At 48.1% G+C, this 20,608-nt stretch overlaps 1 protein-coding gene across 2 annotated transcripts; it reads left to right on the forward strand.

Moving 5' to 3' along the window:
* Window positions 1-2,563: 2,563 nt before the first annotated feature.
* On the forward strand, window positions 2,564-16,425 carry LOC109747836 (zinc finger CCCH domain-containing protein 17). 2 transcript variants are annotated; one of them, XM_020306876.4, is made up of 9 exons: window positions 2,564-3,322; window positions 3,396-3,491; window positions 3,586-3,675; window positions 3,764-3,865; window positions 3,954-4,100; window positions 4,999-5,118; window positions 5,233-5,292; window positions 15,670-15,767; window positions 15,850-16,425. In XM_020306876.4, the coding sequence occupies exons 1-9, from the start codon at window positions 2,876-2,878 to the stop codon at window positions 15,986-15,988; spliced, it is 1,299 nt and encodes a 432-aa protein (XP_020162465.1). In that variant the 5' UTR covers window positions 2,564-2,875; the 3' UTR covers window positions 15,989-16,425. The 2 variants fall into 2 exon arrangements, 1 of the variants encoding a protein (XP_020162465.1); XR_012187911.1 differs by having other exon boundaries at window positions 2,572-3,322; window positions 5,233-7,973.
* The last annotated feature ends 4,183 nt before the right edge of the window (window positions 16,426-20,608 follow it).

Here is a 20,608-nt window from a genome sequence, read left to right on the forward strand (position 1 = left end):
TGAAACGGTCGAGAGGTAAAGATTGATATATATAAGACGATGGTATTCGGACACCGGAAGCGTTCTGGGAGGTATCAGGTATTTATCGTAGTACCAGAGGGGTTACCGGACACCCCCGGGGGAATATATGAGCCATATGGGCCATGAGTGGGGAGCACACTAGCCCACAAGGGTTGGCGCGCCCCCCTATGGCAGGAGGCCTATTGGGAGAAGGAAAAGAGGGGGTTCGGCCCCCCTTCCTTCTCTCTTCCCCCTTCCCTTTTCTCTCCGCTGGTTTATGGAAGGGGGGGCACTTGTGGAAACCCCAAGTAGGATTCAGATCCTACTTGGGGTGCATCCTGGCTGCCTCCCCTCTCCCTCCCACCTATATATATGTGGGGGGCGCCCCTAGCACACCCCAAACAATTGCCTAGCCGCGTGCGGCGCCCCTCCACCGTTTACGCCTCTGGTCATATTTTCGTAGTGCTTAGGCGAAGCCCTGCGAGGATCATTTCACCATCACCATCACCACGCCGTCGTGCTGATGGAACTCATCTACTACCTCGACATATTGCTGGATCAAGAAGGCGATGGACGTCACCGAGCTGAACGTGTGCAGAACTCGGAGGTGCCGTACGTTCGGTACTTGATCGGTCGGAGCTAGAAGAAGGTCGACTACATCAACCGCGTTGTCAAAACGCTTCCGTTTATGGTCTGCGAGGGTACCTAGACACACTCTCCCCCTCGTTGCTATGCATCTCCATGGATAGATCATTGCGCGTGCGTAGAATTTTTTTTGTTTTCCATGCAACGTTTCCCAACAGGAGGGCCCTGGGAAAACACCACCAGAAGTCTCCTTCCATTTTTCGGAGAAGTTTCCCTACTTTTCATGATATCTCCAGGGCTTCCAGGGATCTCCCGGCGAGGATGGGCAAAAGAAACATTGCAAGAGGGAGAAAAAAATGTTCAAATGAGATGGCCACATTTTTCTCAACATCCTGGTATTTTAACTTTACTTTATTGAGCTTGCCTTCACTAATTTTATTTTTCTAGCATTTTCCTGCTAGTTTTTTGGATTCCCAGCGTTTTCAGGGGGAAGGGCATATGTGCTATTTTGGAACACCAGAGGGATCTTTTGGTAAGCTTTTGTGAGTTTCGGGGCTTTCCAAGGATCATTTTGGAGGCAGAGGGGTTATTTCATAATTTATCCACACACCACTAAGATCTTGAGAAAAGGACACCCATGCGCTCCTTCTTCATTGGCATCCTTGCACGCGCATCGTGTTTCATTAATGAACCGAGCCGGACTAGAACATATGCCACGTGTATGCATTGCCTTCTTTTTGTCACACCCGAAAAGTTGAAATGTATTTCACTAGTGGTAGATCAATATGAACCGACTTGGACCATTCCACTCTTTGTATTGGGCTAGTTTTGGTTCTCTTCATTGTACAACATGGGTGACAGCATAATCTCCAGATCGGTCCATCACTTCCTTTGACATAGGCATAATGCCGGTCTTATATGACTTTACTATTGCCAAAGATGTTGGGTTTTATCTTTTACTTTATCAGATTGTTGGTATTTGGTTGTGTGCGTTTTAGCCATGCAGAGACCAAATGTTGCTCATCATGCTTTTTATACCTGCTTGATGCTACATTTTAAGTTAATAAAAGCATCCTTTATCAAAAAAAATACAACACCACATAAGAGTATCTCCTGGTTCAAAAGATTTACGTTGTTAATATCTTTCCCACCCCGCTTCACACCACATGAGGCAATCAAGTTTTCAAAAAGGTCTTGTGCGATGACTACTTCCCTGACATCGATAAGTTCCTGGCGACATTACTTCTGATGCTATTGTGGATGCATCTTATCTGTTTTATTAGGGATCGCTCCAGCAACTTCCGTTCTAGCAATTGATTTACATATGTTACCGTTATATAAATACTCAATTACATGTCTAGTTTGAGTAGTATTTTTATTCGTTCGATCATCATGTTTATTATGTTCATCATGATTTATCTAAAACATTTTTGGATTAAACTTATTGGTAAATTGCTATATATCTAACATGAATAACTTTTATAAACAAACTAATAGTTAGATACTAGAAACCTTGCGAACCAACGCAGGGGCGGAGCCAGGCTAGCCCTGGGCCCCGGGCCTCCTTCGTTGCTACAATAATGTACAGTGACCAACAGTAACAATACCACTACAGTCAATGAAGGATACTCCTGCCATGACCCGGGCCCAGGCACCCCAGGCGTGGGGTGTAGCTCCGCCACTGAACCAACGCATGACTGGATGGTTAGAAGGACAGTGGTAGTCCACCAGAGTTTATGTCTTAGACTTGACACTGGTGCTCGCATTTTCTTGTATTTATTTCAGACCTTCCGCTCATAGAGGTAGAGTGTGCATGCGTGCGTTCATAAGATGAGTGTATGTGTGTATGTATGAGCGTTTGCGTCTGTATTATACTAAAAAAGATACTAGATCCCCTTTTATATAGCATAAAATAAGAAACTTTTTTTCCTTCGTACTTGCATAACGAGACCGTGTATGTATTTCCATCAGGCGGTTCGCTTCGTCGGCGTCAGCCGGCCTGCGGGGCACCGGCCACGTTGTATTAACCGGAGCCGGCCCAACCTTCCACCCGCGAGCTAAACCCGACCAAGGGGAAAGCAGGGCCACCGTTAGCGCCTCCTCTCCCCGCTCCGATCCGGATCTCCCCATCCATTCCGGCGAGCCCTCGCCGCGTCGCTTCCACGCGACCCTACTTCCTTAATAAATTCAACCTCCCCGCCGCTGCTCCCGTCAAACCCCGAATACTATCTGACTACTTCCTCCCCTGCCCGCGCCGCCTCCCGAGCCCGACAAACCCTAGGCGACGCCCATGGACTTCGAGGCCGACGGCCGCTTCGGCAACAAGCGCGTGCACAACCGCCTCGGACCGGCGCCCGGCGCCGCCTCTTCGTCTTCCTCTACCAAGGTCTGCATCCATTGGCGCGCTGGGCGATGCAATCGCTTCCCCTGCCCCTTCCTCCATAGCGAGCTCCCTGAGGCGGCCACCACCAAGCGCCCGAACCAAAGGGATGGCCCTGGTGGGCACGTCTGGCGCAACCCCAACTCAGGAGGAGGCGGCCGCGGCGGCGGCGGCTTCAACAAATGGGGGAGGGGCCCCGGAGGCACAGACGGTGGCGTGAGGCACAAGGTGCCCGACCGGCCCTGCAAGTTCTTCCTCGCCGGAGACTGCACTTACGGCGAGAAGTGCCGCTACCCGCACACATATTGCATGAGCAATAGCATCACTCTGCTCACCCCTCTCCAGGGCCACGAGAAGGTACTTCATCTACAGATAAGACCGTCTAGTAAAATTCGAAACGTCGCTGATCAAATGCTGTGCGTCCTTTCAGGTTGTGACAGGGATCGCACTGCCTACTGGGTCAGACAAGCTGTATTCTGGTAGTAAGGATGGAACAGTGCGCCTTTGGGATTGTCAAACTGGACAGGTAGCTGAGGCATCATTGAATTGTATCCTTGGAAGGATTGTGTGTTCTGTATGACAATTTTCAGTACCTTTATTTTCTATATGGTGTGTGATAGTGTGCTGGTGTCCTCCCCGTGGGGGGTGAGGTTGGGTGCATGATCAGCGAGGGGCCATGGTTGTTTGTTGGAATACCTGATGCTGTCAAGGTAGGAAATGGTGCTTGAGATTTGTGATTTTAACCCAATGCTATTGCTGTTCCACATGTGTGTCTGACTGTATGAGCTGTTGCTGCAGGTTTGGAATATGCAAACTCAAGCAGAAATGAACCTCACCGGGCCGACTGGACAAGTCTATGCACTCGCAATTGGCAATGAGCTACTCTTTGCTGCAACACAGGTGAACTAAATTCCTTTGGCTCTAACATTTGTTTTGGCAAATATAATTTCTGTTAATGATGCATTCTCTCGTATTACACTTGGTGCAGGATGGAAGGATTTTGGCATGGAGATTTAGCACCGTGACAAATTGTTTTGAGCCAGCTGCTTCTCTTACCGGGCACCAGCTTGCTGTTGTTTCGTTAATAGTAGGAGGCATGAGACTTTACTCTGGCTCAATGGATAAAACCATTAGAGTAAGGACTGAGAACTTGTGCATTGTTGTTCACACATTCTTAGGTACAGTTAATGTAGTAGGCTTTGATGCATGCATCAGATCATGAATTTCTGTTAGCTTGTAACACTTCCATCTCTTTAGGTCAACATCTGTTTTATCCTCCGTGTTTCTTCTAATGGTGGATCATGGAAGTATGCACAAGCAAAGTAGACCCATGTATTGCACATAGTTATACACTTCTGACTGTTCTCATTAATTTAAGAGGTAGGCATATTGGTAATTAGTTCGTCACTTCGTCTGGAGTCACGAGTCAGATGTATAACAGATGATGCCTGAGATTTGTGCTACTATGTAGTCAGAATAAATGTAACTATACAAGCAAAACTGGCATCTAATGTTTGTGCAAATCTGCATCAGGTTAGGCACTGTTACTATGGGTGTTGCAGTCCTGCATCACATATAACTTTAGAATTTAGAGTGGCCGCTCACTTCAATAACTTACTGTGAGTTTACATGCACATTTTATGGTGATATCTCAACCGGCATGTGGAACATTTGTAACAAGTACTTCGAAAAAAAAACGTCATCTACGTTAGTGGGAAGGCTCCAATCCCAACAAATAAAATAAAATACCTCAATGCTGTAACACTTAAATATGGTGTCTGATGCTGTGGGAACTCTGTTATTGCCCTGTTGCTGTTGAATTTTTTCTGGTACTTTTGGTATCCCCAATCTTGATTCAACATGAAGTATCTCTTCTTTCTTAATGTGCACGATTTTCAGTCACCTGGACTTATTTTGCTTCACGCGACAGATGGTACTTTAGCATTACATTGTTCAATTAAGATCAGAACATGTTGTCGCTTTGGTTTACTCCCATTCTACAAATAATGTTAAGAAAATGACAAATATTTCAGGTATGGGATCTGGCAACGTTGCAGTGCATACAGACTCTTTCTGATCATACGAATGTAGTTATGTCTCTACTATGCTGGGATCAGTTTCTGTTATCTTGTTCTTTGGATCAAACAATAAAAGTTAGTCTCTGTCCTTGTCCCCTTGTTATCAAATGATTCTACAAATTCTTACATTCCTATTACACATTTGTCCTTTTCAATACAATTCATACTTCTAAGTTCTATTTTTCTTAGGTCTGGGCGGCTACAGAAAGTGGAAACTTGGAAGTAACATATACACACAAAGAGGAGAACGTATGTGCTCCGAAACTCTTATACAGTTGTCATGTTGCGCGATTGCAGTTTGTTTTGTTACACCTTTCCTCTTAACTTCTGATTCATCCTTTCTTGGCCCTTTTTTGTGTGTAGCGCTGTTCTTATTTATGTCTTGCTTCAGTAATATACAATACAATTAATAATCTTATAAGATCTTGTTTACACTTATTTGAACTTACTATTAGGATTTCCTCGTCATATGCTAAACATATTCAGAATTTTGCACATGCAAGCTCAACATCTATATGGTGTCAGAAATCTACATACATCAATCCATGTCAACTTGTCTACCATTGAACTTGAATATTTGAACCAGACCAGTGAGTGAACTGGTCAAATGACTGTTAAGTTCAATAATATTGTTATTTTATTTTTAAAATTTTGTATTCAACTATTTGGTTGATATACAAGCTATTGCACTTAACTAAGGTCCTTGAAGCAAGGGTTAATTCGATAAATACTACTCCCTCCAGTCGGGTGTATTAGTCGGCTCGATAATCCTCATATATTAGTCGCCCAAGCAATAAATCCCTTGAAAATTGAGCTCTCTCCTTGTTTTAAGGGACATCTTGGTCGCCGCACTATGGTTCTCCTGACTAACAAACCAGGCTTGAGGGAGTATTCCAACTCAGCTTATTTGAAAAATGACACTACAAAAATATGCCAACTTCTAATAAGCACTTGGATGCCATTAATTGGCATGAACACGCTAAAATGCCAATTTATGTTACTTCTGTTCTCAGTTAAATTGCCACTCCCTCTTTCCTCTCACATCCTATCTTCCCCACCACCGGTGGCAGTGCTCTAGCAAGCTCGCCGTCCTTCCTAGTATCCTTCCTGTATCTTCTTCATCTTCCTGCCTGTCCTTTCTGTCCATGCCCAACTGTAGAAGCTGACATGCTGGGCTGTGAAGCATGAACAGATCTGGCACACAGTGTGGCTGGGCAAAGCGGAAGTAGCAACTTCCCATGGAAAATAATAGGCGATGGGTAAAACAGCAGCTTGCTGCGAGCTTCGTAACTGCATGGTCCATGCTGGTGGTGATGACTTGGCCATCACCGAGGTGGCAACCATGAGCCCACGAGTGAGCCGATGAGGTGAGGGTTGGAGAAAGGGAAGAAAGGAGCAGACGCGGACATTTTGGTCTTGAAATTATCAGAATGACATATCCAAGTGATTTTTGTTGTGGCCTTTCTCAAATATGCATAGTTAGTAGTGTCATTTATTGAATTAACCCAAACAGGTTCATACCAGGTTCGTGATCTGGTTTCAATAAGTATGGTCTAAAAAGCAACACCCAGGTAGAAATAAACTACCTTGACAAAGAGATTACTGCTCCTGAAAAGAAAGAACTATAGCCAAGGACATGTGGGCAGCTCTCGGGTTGGATGGCATGATTGATCATCCATGTGGTGTTGACCTTGCTGGAGAAGCAGCGTTGGAATTCTTGCTTGAACAGGAGAAGCTCCACTCACCAGTTCTTGGTCTCAGAAAACTTGATCTAATTGTTGCTATTGGGTCATGGGATTTATGGTGGGAGCGTAGGAAACTGGTACATGGGGAGGCCACTCAGATGCCGGCTCAGATAGCTATGGTGGTCAGATCATTGGTTGCACATTATGCAGCGGCCTACTCACCGGAAGCAGCTGTTAAACAGGCTGTCTGGACACCTACTCCGAGAAATTTTGTTAAACCAAATGTGGATGCAGCATTTGACGCTGATACACCACAAGGAGCTGCTGGCGCTGTTGTTCGCGATGGCTCGTGGAAATTTATAGCTGCTGCTGACAGACGTATCAAATGGTGCTCTGATGTGCTAACAGCCAAGGTCACAGCAATGAAGCATGGGCTGAACCTAGCACAATCCTTATGATGTAATCGATTGATTGTCAACTTGGATAGCTTGGATGTTATCTCGGCGTTTAAGGATGGAGCTGGATTTGCTGGAGTTGGCGCGGCATTCTTTGATGACTGCTATCACATAGCTTGTGAATTCCAACAAATTCAGTTTGAGCATTGCCTTAGACAAGCAAATTTTGTTGCTCATGAACTTGCTAGGCTAGGTAGGTTCTCGCCGGCTATTGTATGGATGGACAATCCTCCTGCATCTATTGTTCCTTAGCTTGTAAGTGAAGTAACACTTACCACCAATGAATGGTAAGGAACGATGATTTCGAAAAACTACCTTGAAAAAGAGATTACTGCTCCTGAAAAGAAAGAACTACGTAAACAAGAAGCTTCAGTTAGCCAGCAGACATCTTCATAGAGGCTTACCTTTCTTCGTAGCCACTGACATTGAAATGCCTAAGAGTCTTCATCAAGTGTGTGTTTGAGAACAGTAGATACCTTTCTCTGATTCGTACCAGTTTGATCCTTTTCTGGACTGAGTGAAGTGCCCTACAAAAGAGTTGCAAATTGCATGCAGTTCAAGTTGTATTCACTGACCTTATTGTTTCTTGTAACCTTCCACCTAGCCACCACCTGAAAGAAAATGAGAACAAGATACATGTGATTTGAGGATTCCAAAGCATGATATTTGGGCTGCACTTGCCCTGCCCGCACAGTTTACAGTTGATATCACCCTCCCAGTTTTTCCGTTTCAGTAGGCTTCCTGAGGTGTTTCTGTTTTGGAAAAGCTGCCAGAAAAATTCTTTCCAAAGGTATGTTAGACCTTTCAGCCTGAGCATTTCATAGTTGTGGATGACACTAGGAGAGTTGGGACAATTTTCGTTGGTTTATTTCTCACACAATGCCATGCCAACCTGAGGGGTTGGGGATACATACTTATAGGCTGCTAGCCAGCCAAGCATATGCTAAGATGCTAGTCTAAGATGCTGCTAAGATGCTAGTCTAAGATGCTATCCTAACTGCTAGTCCTTGATGGCCAGGGATTCTATCCTAACTGCCACAAGGACCATGTGCTGCAGCCCCACAAAGACCTTAGTACATAGACTTATCCATCATTCTCCCCCTAAGTCTTGTACGTCGTTTTGTGGGAGGGTTGAATCATCCTGATCCTGGAGCAGAGTTCGAGGAACTTGATCCTCCCAAGAGGCTTGGTGAGCAGGTCTACGAGCTGGTCCGTGGTGTTGATGTAGCTCGCCTCGATGCTCCCTTCTTCCACACAGCTGCGGATGAAGTGGTACCTCAGTTGGATGTGCTTGCTCCGTTCGTGGAAAACGGGGTTCTTTGCCAGGGCCAGGGCGGACTTGCTGTCCACCAGGAGCTGCACCGTTCTGGTGTCTTGAACAAGAAGATCACCAAGCAGTCGAGCGAGCCAGAGCGCCTGAGTGCAGGCGGTGGAGGCCGCTATGTACTCAGCCTCACAGCTGGACAGGGCCACCACCTGCTGCTTGACTGATTGCCAGCTCACGAGACACTTGCCGAGGAAGAAGAGGATCCCGCTCGTGCTCTTGCTGGTGTCGATGTCGCCGGCGTGGTCGCTGTCGCTGTACCCGACGAAGTGTGCCGCCCCCGGACACCTAGGGTAGTGGAGGCCGTGGTCGAGGGTCCCTGCTACGTAGCGGACGATCCTCTTCACTGCCTGCTGGTGTTTCGACGTCGGTCGCTCCATGAACCGACTGACATAGCCGACGGAGAATGCCAAGTCCGGCCGTGTGTGGGCGAGGTAGCGAAGGCTCCCCACAAGGCGTCGGTACTGCGTAGCATCCACTTCCTCCGCCTTGTTGTCGCGGCTCAGTTTCAGCCTCTCCTCCATCGGAGTGAGAGCTGGGTGACAGTCGGTGAGCCCAGCTAGCTCAACGATGCGCTTGGCGTAGGCGGACTGTCGAAGCGCGATCCCGGAGTGATCCTGGTGCACCTCAATCCCAAGATAGAAGGAGAGGAGCCCCAAATCACTCATCTGGAAGGTGGCCTTCATGTCTTCCTTGAACGCTGCCACCTCTGCATCTTTGGTGCCGGTAATCACCAAGTCGTCAACATAGACGCCCACCAGCAGGGCGTTTCCTCCACTGCCCCGTCGGTAGACGGCCGCCTCATGCGGGCTTTGCTCGAAGCCCATCTTCTTTAGCGTGGAGTCCAGCTTGGCGTTCCACGCCCTAGGTGCCTGCCGTAGGCCATAGAGAGCCTTGCGCAGGCGGAGTACCTTGCCCTCCTGGCCAGGGATCGCAAATCCCGGTGGCTGATGCACGTAGACTTCCTCCTTCAAGTCGCCGTTGAGGAATGCCGACTTGACATCCATGTGATGGACATGCCAGCCCTCCTGGGCAGCCAGCGCGAGGAGAAGTCGCACGGACTCCATCTGTGCCACGGGAGTGAAAGCGTTGTCGAAGTCGACTCCTTCCTGTTGCAAGAAGCCTCGGGCCACCAAGCGAGCCTTGTGCTTGATGATGGCGCCGGCTCCATCCCTCTTCAGCTTGAACACCCACTTAAGGGTGATTGCGCGGTGACCACGAGGGAGGTCAGCGAGCTCCCAGGTGCGGTTTTGCTCGACCGCATCCATCTCCAACTGCATCGCGGCGCGCCATGCCGCGTCTCTCTCGGCCTCTGCAAAAGACCGTGGTTCGCCGTCTTCACACGCGAGTTGTAGCTGCGCCTCTAGGTCACGTGGCACCAGTCCCGGCACCGGCTGGTCGCCGAGTAGATCTTCCATCGTACGATACCACAGCGGTTCGCCGCCATAATACGCGTCGATCCGCTCCTCGTCGTGAGTGAGCGGAGAAGCGAACTTCGTCGGGTTGTGCTCTGCGTGAGCTGGTGCTGATGAAGATGAGCCCGGGGTGGTGACTGCCGGGGCTGGAGTGTGCGGCGTCGCCGGTTGTGGTGCCGTCGGCGTAGCAGGCACCGGAGTCGATGTGGTTTTGGGGGGCGGGGTAGGCGTGCCCGGCGACGAGGAGCTGGTTGCTCCCCCGGCTTCCTTGAAGTGGACGTACTCGACAATGAAGTCGTCGTACGTCGGCGTCGAGCCGTCGTCCACCGCCTTGTCCCATTGCCACCCTCGCCCTTCGTTGAACACAACGTCTCGCGTCGTGCGCACACGCTGTGTCTTTGGGTTGAGGATGCGGTAGGCCTTTGAGCCCTCCGCGTAGCCGATGAAGACTCACGGAGTGCTCCTGTCGTCGAGCTTGCCGATGTGACCGAGCTCCTTGGCGAACGCAAGGCAGCCAAAGACCCGCAAGTGGGAGACCGCCGGCTTCCGCCCATGCCAGGCCTCGTACGCTGTCCTGCCGTCGAGTGCCTTGGTAGGCGAGCGGTTTAGGATGTAGACGGCTGTTAGCACTGCCTCTCCCCAGAAGACAGCCGGCATCCCTCTCTGCTTGAGGAGAGCTCGAGCCATCCCCACAACCGTCTGGTTGCGCCGCTCGACGACGCCGTTTTGCTGCGGGCTGTACGGCGCGGAGTAGTGGCGCTGGATGCCCTCATCGGCGCAGTACGACGCGAATTCAGCCGCCGTGAATTCGCCGCCGTTGTCAGTGCGCAACACGCGCAATTTGCGGCCGCTCTCCGCCTCCACACCAACCTGCGCGCGCCTGATGGCGTCCGCCGCCTCTCCCTTACTGCCGAGGATCATCACCCACATGTAACGGGAGAGATCGTCGACGAGCAGCAGGAAGTAGCGTCGACCTCCTGGTGTGGCTGGCGTCACCGGGCCGCACAGGTCTCCGTGCACGAGCTCCAGCCTCTCCTTGGCCCGAAAACTCACCTGTTGGGGAAAGGGGAGTCGTCTCTGCTTCGTCATCACGCAGATGTTGCAGAACTGCTCCACATGGTCGAGGCATGGCAGGCCTCGCACCATCTCCTTGGCACTTAGACGCTTCAGGGCCTCAAAATGAAGGTGCCCAAAGCGCTCATGCCATTGCCACGCCTCATCGTCCCGACGGACAGCGAGACAGACCGGTTGTGCCACCTGCACATCAAGGACGTAAAGTCGATTTCCACCTCTGGGTACCTTGGCGAGAAGGCGACCCTGGCGATCCCAGATGCATAGGACCCCATGCTCAATCAGCACGCGTGAGCCGTTCTCATCCAGCTGTCCCAAGCTGATGATGGAGTTCCTTAGCGCGGGGATGTAGTAGACACCGGTGAGCAGCCGGTGCTCTCCCGCCTTGGTGGTGAAGATGACGGAGCCGACGCCCTTAATTTCCACAGCGGAGGCATCCCCAAACTTGACGAAGCCTCGCGCATCGGAGTCGAGCTCGGCGAAGAATTCCCTTCGACCGGTCATGTGGTGGGTGGCGCCGGTGTCGAGGCACCACCCCGTAGTCTTGTCCTTCCCGGAGCCATCGCCGAGAAGAGCGTGTGCTTTTGGCTCGTCGAGGTGGATGAGAGCTTTTGCGACTGGTGTCGCTGAGGATAGCTCAATGCTTGCATGCGCCATGAACAGAGCCGTCTCTTCCTCCTTCGCCTGTGCGACGTGAGCCTGGCCTTGTCGTGGTTGACGACACTCATTGGCCCAATGGCCAAACCGGCCACAGTTGTGGCAACTATTGTCTTGTGCCGGCTTGGGCTTGCCAGCGGCGCCGTCCTTGGCGTCTCCGCGGGCGTCACCTTCGGCACGTCCTTGTGCCCTGCCCGGGGGGCCTCTTCGCGTCTTACGCTGCTTGCCACGCTTGCGGCCGCCCGTCGTGGAAGAAGGCTCCCCCTTCTTCCTGTCACCAAGGCTGGGATCCCACTGCTCCTGAGTTAGGAGCAGCTTCCCGCCGGTGGTGATGGGCCCCGAGGGAGGCTGTGGCTCGTCGGTGTCGACGACCTTGAGACGGCCTATCGCCTCCTCGATCGTCATCGTGGAGAGGTCCAACAACGACTCGATCGAGCGAGCCATCTGCTTGTACTTCTCGGGAATGCACCGAAAAAGCTTCTCGACAGCTCTCTCCTCGGTGTAGGTGGCATCACCAAACTTCACCATCTTCTGCAGCAGAGTGTTGAGACGGAGAGCAAAGTCATCAACGTCCTCACCTGGCTTGAAAGCCAGGCTCTCCCACTCCTTACGAAGTGCCTGCAGAGTGGACTTGCGAGCACGGTCGCTGCCGATGCGTGCTGCGGCGATGGCGTCCCAAGCCTCCTTGGCAGTCCGCTTGTTGGAAAGCGAGAACTGCATCTCGGGCGGGACTGCGGCGATGAGGGCGTCCAGCGCCCGTCGATCCTCTAGGTGGTCGACGTTGCTGTCCTGGACTGCCTCCCACATGCGCCGCACCTAGAGCCTGACCTTCATGATCCCGGCCCACTCGACGTAGTTGGTTTTAGTGAGGGTAGGCCACCCAACACTGGGACCAACATCCCTGACCACAGTCCGGACCTCGTGGAGGCCGCGGTCCTGGTCGTTGCAGCCGCCGTCGCGGTGCGCGCCTCCACCTGGAGCGCGGGCGTGCTCGGCTGCCCACTGCGCCGTCCGCTCCTGCGCCACTTTGGCGCGATCTGCGTCGGCGCCGTCGTCCGCAGGCGCGGAGCTGCTGGAGCTGCCGGGGCCGCCGCGGAGTGCCTTGGCATCCGCCGTAGCCTCACGGGCTGCTTCTGCTGCTGCTGCTTCTACCTCCGCCTTGGCTGCTTCTACCTCCGCTCTGGCTGCTGCCAGCTCCGCTGCAGCCAGCCTCGACACCCTTGCCGCCGCAGCAGCTGCTGCTACAGCCGCTCGCTCACGCTCCTCTGCCACGGCGCGCTCGGCCTCCTGCCGGCGCCGCATGCTCGAGGTAGCCGTGTGCTGAGAGCGTCCTGCAGACATGGCTCGCTGCAGGGGGGCTGTTGCGTGAAGAAGAGGCTGTTGTTGCCGAGCCGCTGCTCGACAGTCCAGAGGGAGGGAGGTAACCAGAGGCAGACGGAGCAGCTGCTGCTACCGACTTGGGTTGCTCAGCTCCCGGTGAGGGAGGTAAGCAGGAAATGCTCAGGGTACAAGATAACCTGGCTTTGTTACCACTTGTTAGACCTTTCAGCCTGAGCATTTCATAGTTGTGGATGACACTAGGAGAGTTGGGACAATTTTCGTTGGTTTATTTCTCACACAATGCCATGCCAACCTGAGGGGTTGGGGATACATACTTATAGGCTGCTAGCCAGCCAAGCATATGCTAAGATGCTAGTCTAAGATGCTGCTAAGATGCCAGTCTAAGATGCTAGTCTAAGATGCTATCCTAACTGCCAGTCCTTGATGGCCAGGGATTCTATCCTAACTGCCACAAGGACCATGTGCTGCAGCCAAAGGACCATGTGCTGCAGCCTCACAAAGACCTTAGTACATAGACTTATCCATCAAGGTAATATCCCCTACAAGATTTTTGAACCACCATTTATTACTCCCTCCGATCCATATTAATTGTCGCAGACTCGACAATTAATATGGATCGGAGGGAGTACCATCTTCCCCCTTTTGTAGTTATCATTGCCATTCAGCAGAACATTTCCCTCTGAAACATCTCTCCAGTTAGAAGATCCATTCGACTCTTGCTAATGCCCTTGTTTGATAGGAGTAATTGATACTCCTTCGAGCCTCCGAGCAATACTTATGCAATGATTTTGTATCTCATGTTCACGACCAGATGGGTCTCAAACTCCCAATTGTTTGGCTTGCTTGATGTTTGAATTAGTACTCAATTTTAGTCTTTGAAGTTCAAGCATTTGCTACTTGCTGAGTTCATCAAATAAGTCTTCAAAGTCATGCTTTGTGATCCTCACAAAATTTGGTAGAAGGTAATTGAAAATCCTTTAGATCTCAAGAATTACTAACATTTTCGCATGCAAATTTTCTTCTTAACGAAATATTTTTCTCGTTGCAAAGGAAAATTAATATTACCAATCTTATAAGTTATAACATAGAAATGTGGTGACAAACTGAGATTTGTTTTAATTCTATCAACTGAAGTTAGTATGTACTCCCTCCGTTAACTAAAACCACGACAAGAATTCTGGAACGGAGGGGGTAGGAAATTGTAGAGTGTGGACTAACCTTTAAGGGCTCATTTGGTGGTTGTGGATGAAAAGGCTTGGGCAATAAATCCCTAAGGGGGGATTTCCATGCTCACCTAGGATCCCCGCACAACCATGGGTTGCTGTTTGGACACCAAGGGAAAGGGAAAAGGAAGGTTGTCTCATCGGCACGGGATGATGAAGGCCAGAACTGAAGAAGCGAAACGAGTTGTAGCAGTAGGAGGAGGAGGCGCTAACCTAGCAACCTTGGTCGAAGGAGGAGGACGACACCGCTTGGCCATCTCATTGCTGGACGAGACAGTAGATCCGAGGTGTATCGAATCTTCGGGGAAGGGGAAGGATGACGCCCAGCCATGGCCGTCACTTGGGGTAGGTGATTTTGGAGGCGCATCGTTGAGGGTTGGCGCCAGAGAAGGAGGCGGTGGTGCCGGTCGCTAGGTGGAGAAATCTGCAGACGCTGCGTCGTCATTTCTTGTTCTTGAGAGAGGACGAGCCGAGGGTTTCCTCCCGGACCCTCGAGACATGGAAATTTCCCCATGGAAACGACGCGGATAGGGACGGAGAATTCATGGTGGTAAGCAACCAAATGCTTTGGTAGTTTTCCATGGGCCGACTTGCCGCGTGGGCTCCACGCCCCGGTTTTTGACGGGGATCCCCGAGGAATCCCGTGCAACCAAACAAGCCCTAAAAAGGCGTAGTAACTAGTAAGGCCCTTGTCCACATGCACTAAAGTGCTTGGCAGCAGCCAAATACGCTGCTTTGGCGGCTTGGCTATAGGCAGCCAATGAGTTCCTGTGGCCAGAAAACAACCTCTGACGAGAAATAGACGACTCCTGTGAGGAATCGCGATCAGCATCGCTTGTGGGATTTGATATGGTCATCTCCGGCAGGATGTCGTTGTCGCTGGTAACAACACTGGTGCTTGCTGCCGCACGGCTGCTGTTTGTATGTGTGGTGGCTTTCACGGAGTGCCAGAGGAAACCCTACACAGATAGTGCAGCAGCTGTGGGCTCGGCCATAGTGCACTGATGGGCGTTCTCTCCCTTCAGCACTATTCTTACTCTGATCTCTCATTTACGCCTGCTAGTGGGACAAATGGGGTGTCACCGTGGCAAACGTCGCCACTTAAAGCAACCAAGGGGCTGGCAAAACGCTGCTTAGCACTATTTTCGCTCCGATCTCTCTTCCGCGCCTGCTAGTGGGTCAAATGGGATGTTGCCATGGCAAACGCCAAGGTGCCCAGGCGCCACTGAAGTGACCAAGGCGCTACAAATTGCCTGCTGAGTGCCTAGCACCTTTTAATCCCTTTCAGTAGGCAGCTATGGTGGCTTGTTATCTGATTCACAACGTGTAGGTTACAATACAATAGCTTCTGTCTTCTCAAGAATATTCTCCTTCTCTTGCATGATCTACCTTACCAAAAGTTTGGGAATTATGTTCTGCTGTATCTACGATCTAATTGCTTTGTTCCGTTTGTAGGGTGCACTTGCTCTTACTGGCATGCCTGATGCACAATCAAAACCTGTGCTAGTATGTTCATTAAATGACAACACTGTCCGCCTCTATGACCTGCCATCGTAAGAAAGTTACCATACTAAGATCATTTCTGTTTTCTTTACTTCTGACGTTTTTCTGAAGTGACTCTCCTTTGTTTTATAGGTTCAGTGATAGGGGCAGAATATTCTCCAAGCAGGAAATTAGGGCAATACAAACTGGACCTGGTGGTTTATTTTTCACTGGGGATGGAACCGGTGAGCTGAAGGTTTGGCAATGGATTATTGATGCCTCCCAAACCTGATGGATATAGTGTACTCTAGATTAGTTTCCCAATGTATGTTATGCGGGATTTCTCAAGGATACACATAATGAGTTGAGGTGTGGTTGGCGATCAGTTCAATTTTCGGTTATATCCTACATTTATTCTCCCAAGGATATGAGACTCCGCTGGATCGGCTTGCAGTTAGAACACATGCAGAGGGCCCATGTAGTATCAGTATGAAAAGCTAGTCTTGTTCTGGAATGGGTTCGACGTCGGGGGAATAATTCCTTGTAATTTGCAAAGCACCGGAACATGGAAGTGTCTCATTGCTTTTCTCCGATGTGCTGATAAGCTTCAAAGGATGTATTAATATGAGGATTTTGTTCGGCCGCATTTGGATTGGGGAAACTTGAGATTTTCTCGCGGCAGTTGTAAGTGCCATCTTTTTTGGATTAGTTATATGTTGGGTTCGTTCACTCACGCATGCCAATTGCTCTTTTCATTGTATAATAATCGGGTGTTCATAACTAAATATAGAAGTATTTCTTCTTGAAGCACTGTACAGTGAAGACTTCACCCTATATTGCCCTGTTGTATGCACATTCCTGGAAGTCAATTTGGTGCAAAACAAATGCCTAGTTGGTTGTGATTTCTAACCTTTTGATGGCACGATCAGAACTAGGGTCAATATTTGAGTTTCCAGGAAGGAAAGGGAAATCACCTTATACTGAGTTCTAATTTAGAATAGTAAAACTAAGCATAAACCAAGCTCTTTCATGCCCCCAGCGATTTTGGCCGTCAGATTTTGCGTTTGAAACGTTTGTGGCCGTCAGATCTTTTTTTTGAAGACCCCCTTTTCGCGACTGAGCTGGCTGTCCTAATGAGCTACCATTCTCCTCAGAAGCGCTAGTTTGCCCATCTGGTGAAAGGCAATCATGGGCTTGGTTTCAAATTCATGTAGTCATGTAGAAGCTCTTGAGGCGATTTGGCAACTACTCCCTCCGTTTCAAATTACTCATCATGGTTTTAGTTCAAATGGAGTATTCTACAATTCCCTGTGTTTCATCATAGCCGCTGATTATTGCACGCACGTGGGGAAAGGTAATGAACACTAGACGATAACCCGGGTTCCAGGTTCACCCGAATGTTTTCTCAAGGCCTCTTGAACTTGTATGGTCTTGGGCGTTGTACATGGGAGCAGCAGACTGATTTACTAGTAGTACTACCTATACCCTTAACTTGGTGGCTGACAGAGGAAGTGTTTCCTAGTTCAAGTCACCTGCCGTGCAGCCACTATCTATATTTCAGCGGAGCATACAAAGGCAACCCGGAGATGAAGCAAAGCTTTTGTGGCGATGATTGTAATTTGTGTCACTATATTGTGGGACCATGACTCTATGGCTGATTCCGGAGAAGCATGCTTCCCGCCGGTTCGATCGCGTGCACATGTTCATAGCTCACTAGGTGGAAAGTGTGCTGCGTATTGAAAAGCTTAGAAAGGGACTGCACGGGGACGACGAGAAAAGGCAGACAGCAGACTCGATCATTGTGCAATGATACCACCACCCGCGCGAGTGTGTGTATTTGTATTTCCTTGTTAGGCGGTGTCACATCACGCGAATGTGCTAACAATCCCTTGCGTCAAAAACAAGTGACAGGAATCTCCACAGAGAACTACACCACTAGCTCCCAAACTAGCACCATTAGCCTTGCAGCTAGGCGTGCAGCGCTGGCGTTGTTGCAATAGTAACATGAGATGACACAGATCCTTTTCGAGGGAAGATGTGTCATATGTGACCGTGAGGTGAATGCGTCAGCGTACTGCTTCCTCAATTTTTCCAGTTTCCGTTTTCCAAGAAAATGGTACCTCCGTCTTCCTCCTTTACAAGCCTCCATTGTATTTTGAGTCAAAGTTTTTTTTTCTTGCGGAAAGCGAGGGAGGGGTGATGATAGCGGCGCGCCTTCGGCTCGCTTAAGTGCTTGTAGTCGTCGCTAGGTGGTCTACGGATTTGGATGTAATTTTTATTATTTCTAGTGTTCGCTGTACTATCATGATTGAAGATTTTGAGTCAAAGTTTGACCACATATTTATCTACCACATCTGTCCTGGTTTATTAGTCTTCTTTGTATTTTGTGTCAAATTTTGATAAAAAATTTAACTAATAAAATATTAATGTATGTAATAGAAAATAATATCATTGGATTCATATGACATTATTTTCTATGACATGCATTATCATTTTAGTTAAATCTACGGTCAAAATTTGGCACAAAATACAATAAGGACCAATAAATCAGGACGGAGGTAGTAGTAAAATGTTAATGCATGTCATTGAAAATTGTGTTGTTGAATTTGTATTTGAATATAGTTTTCAATGATAGTAATTTTACTATAATTAAAATATAACCTAAAATACGAGAAGAACTAGTAAATCAAGACAGAGGTAGTACTACTCTACTGTATATGATGCGCAGTGCTAGTGATAGATATCCAATGCATAAATTCCTGTCAACTTTCGTTTTCAGAGAAATATACTTTGGGGGGCTAGTGGCTGCTGAATGGTTCTCGCGTCCGACTTTGTGCTGATCCTTCCTGCGGTTTGCTGTCCACGAGGACGATCTCTTTAAAGAGATGGTAAAATCAAGAGAATATCCTTTGGTACATTCCAAACACGAGTGCAGTAGTCGCAGGCTAGCAGCCATCACCTTTATCGAGGGTGCACAGTGGCCCATGTGCAACATAGCACGACAACGCTCGCGTGGCACCTCCAAACGATTCGCCACTGAAAAAAAATTGGACCGGCGGTACTGGTAACCCATATACATACTGTTTTTTGGGGTGATATTTTGAACACCAGCGAGTGAAGCACTACTAACCCATAAACCCATAATGTATGTTGAGTTGTTGGGCAAGCTTTGTCCTTTAAAATTGTTATGGTGTGTGTGGTTAGTGTGTTCCTTCACAAACATATGCTGCAATATCATCTATAAACCAGGTTCGTAGCTATACAATTATCTTCAATGACCTGGCATAGGTATCAAGTTGCTGGAAGACAAAAATAAACAAGGCCGAGTAGCCAAATTTGGCACACAAGTGGACATAATGGTTCTCAAGGACAAAATGCAAGACAAGTGAGACAAGATTGTTTGATATTTTGTCTTACCATCTAATCACCGGCGGAGCTTCAGCAAGGCTGAAAGGGCCATGGCCCGCCCTTGGCTGGAGCAAAATACAGTTTTATATGAAGTCTAGCCCACAACAGTATTGATTTTTTACTTTGTTACTACTCTTTATACTATTAGGCCCGCCCAATATTTTTCTGGTAGCTCCGCCACTGCATCTAATAGAACACATATGCAGAACACCACACATATGCAATCACACAATCTCTACTAAAGAGTAAATTTGCACATCGTTGACGACGAAAACATTGCCCACCATAAATGAATATAATCGGTTTTATTGAGACGCATAGGATAGGATATTGAACTTGAGGTTTGATCCTTAGTGGTTGGAGGTACAACCACCTATATTAGCCATCTAATCGATGGTTGGTTCTTTGACATAGTGTTTCTTCGTGCACGTGGGGGAATCACTCCATATTATCCTCAGTATTAAGAGGCGTTGAAGAAAATTATAGTGAAGTGTTTGCTCTTAGCAACCTGTCTAAGGATAAGACAAACGATGGAAAAAATGGCAAGATGATTTTGTGCTGCCCGCCCGCGTCTTTATTTGAAGAAAAAAAGATCAAACTATTGGACATAAGGTTGTATAACACATGCATGCTCATTTTCATGACAAATTATGAATTCTAGAAAAATGCTACTTTTTTCACAGGAATAAGAAAAAAATTGTGTGGCAAAATAGCAATATTTAGTACACTGGGTTTGTATGTTTAATAAAAAAAACACCCTACATAACATATCCAACTCTTCTTGGTTCAGGGTTTTCCGTTTTTGAAGACTAGTAAAATAACAAAATTCTGGAACCCCAAGGATTCAATGGTATATGGATATGGAAAATATAAGATTTCCAATCCTAGCGAGAAAAGGGAGGGAACATATACCGAATAGGATTGGATCCTTGGGAGGAACTTTTGGTAATGGCCTTGATCCTCTATGCTGTTTCCACATGGGAGCAAGGATGCATGTTCTTAACCAAATGTTTTAAGTATATAAACGGTTGTTACATGTATGCGTGCAATTTTTTGCTCAAGAATCTTAACAATATTATTGTTTTTAGGGTATTAACTATATTATTGTTGTTGTTATTATTTTAAGATTGTGCAATATGCTCCCTCGACAACTCTCATATGCCGACTTTTTGTCCTTCCTCGAGGTACCCAATTTGATATCTAGACAAATTTGATCCCTAAATTCCAAATTGGATAAGTTTGTTCTTTGACTGCGGTCCAAGTTGTACAACCGATTACTTGATTGTGGTGTCATGCATGGTGGCCTAAAAAAATACTAGATTTCTAAAGATAAAAAATTAAGATTTCAATAAGAATGTTAGATTTTATTTTCCAAAATCATTGATTTTATAAATAAGAAAAAAATTAGTACAAAGAAAACATATAAAAAATTATCTACATATTTCTAGAAAGTTAAATATTTTATCATGATATTTATACATCATTTGTGATTTTTTTCCTCAAA

This window comes from Aegilops tauschii, chromosome 6 (genome assembly GCF_002575655.3).
Source record: "Aegilops tauschii subsp. strangulata cultivar AL8/78 chromosome 6, Aet v6.0, whole genome shotgun sequence".
Lineage (NCBI taxonomy): Eukaryota > Viridiplantae > Streptophyta > Magnoliopsida > Poales > Poaceae > Aegilops > Aegilops tauschii.

Coding starts and splice junctions, on each gene's coding strand:
- LOC109747836 (XM_020306876.4), top strand. CDS start 2,876: ATGGACTTCGAGGCCGACGGCCGCTTCGGCAACAAGCGCGTGCACAAC. Junction 3,676..3,763: donor GAATACCTGATGCTGTCAAG/GTAGGAAATGGT, acceptor CTGTTGCTGCAG/GTTTGGAATATGCAAACTCA. Junction 5,119..5,232: donor CTTTGGATCAAACAATAAAA/GTTAGTCTCTGT, acceptor TATTTTTCTTAG/GTCTGGGCGGCTACAGAAAG.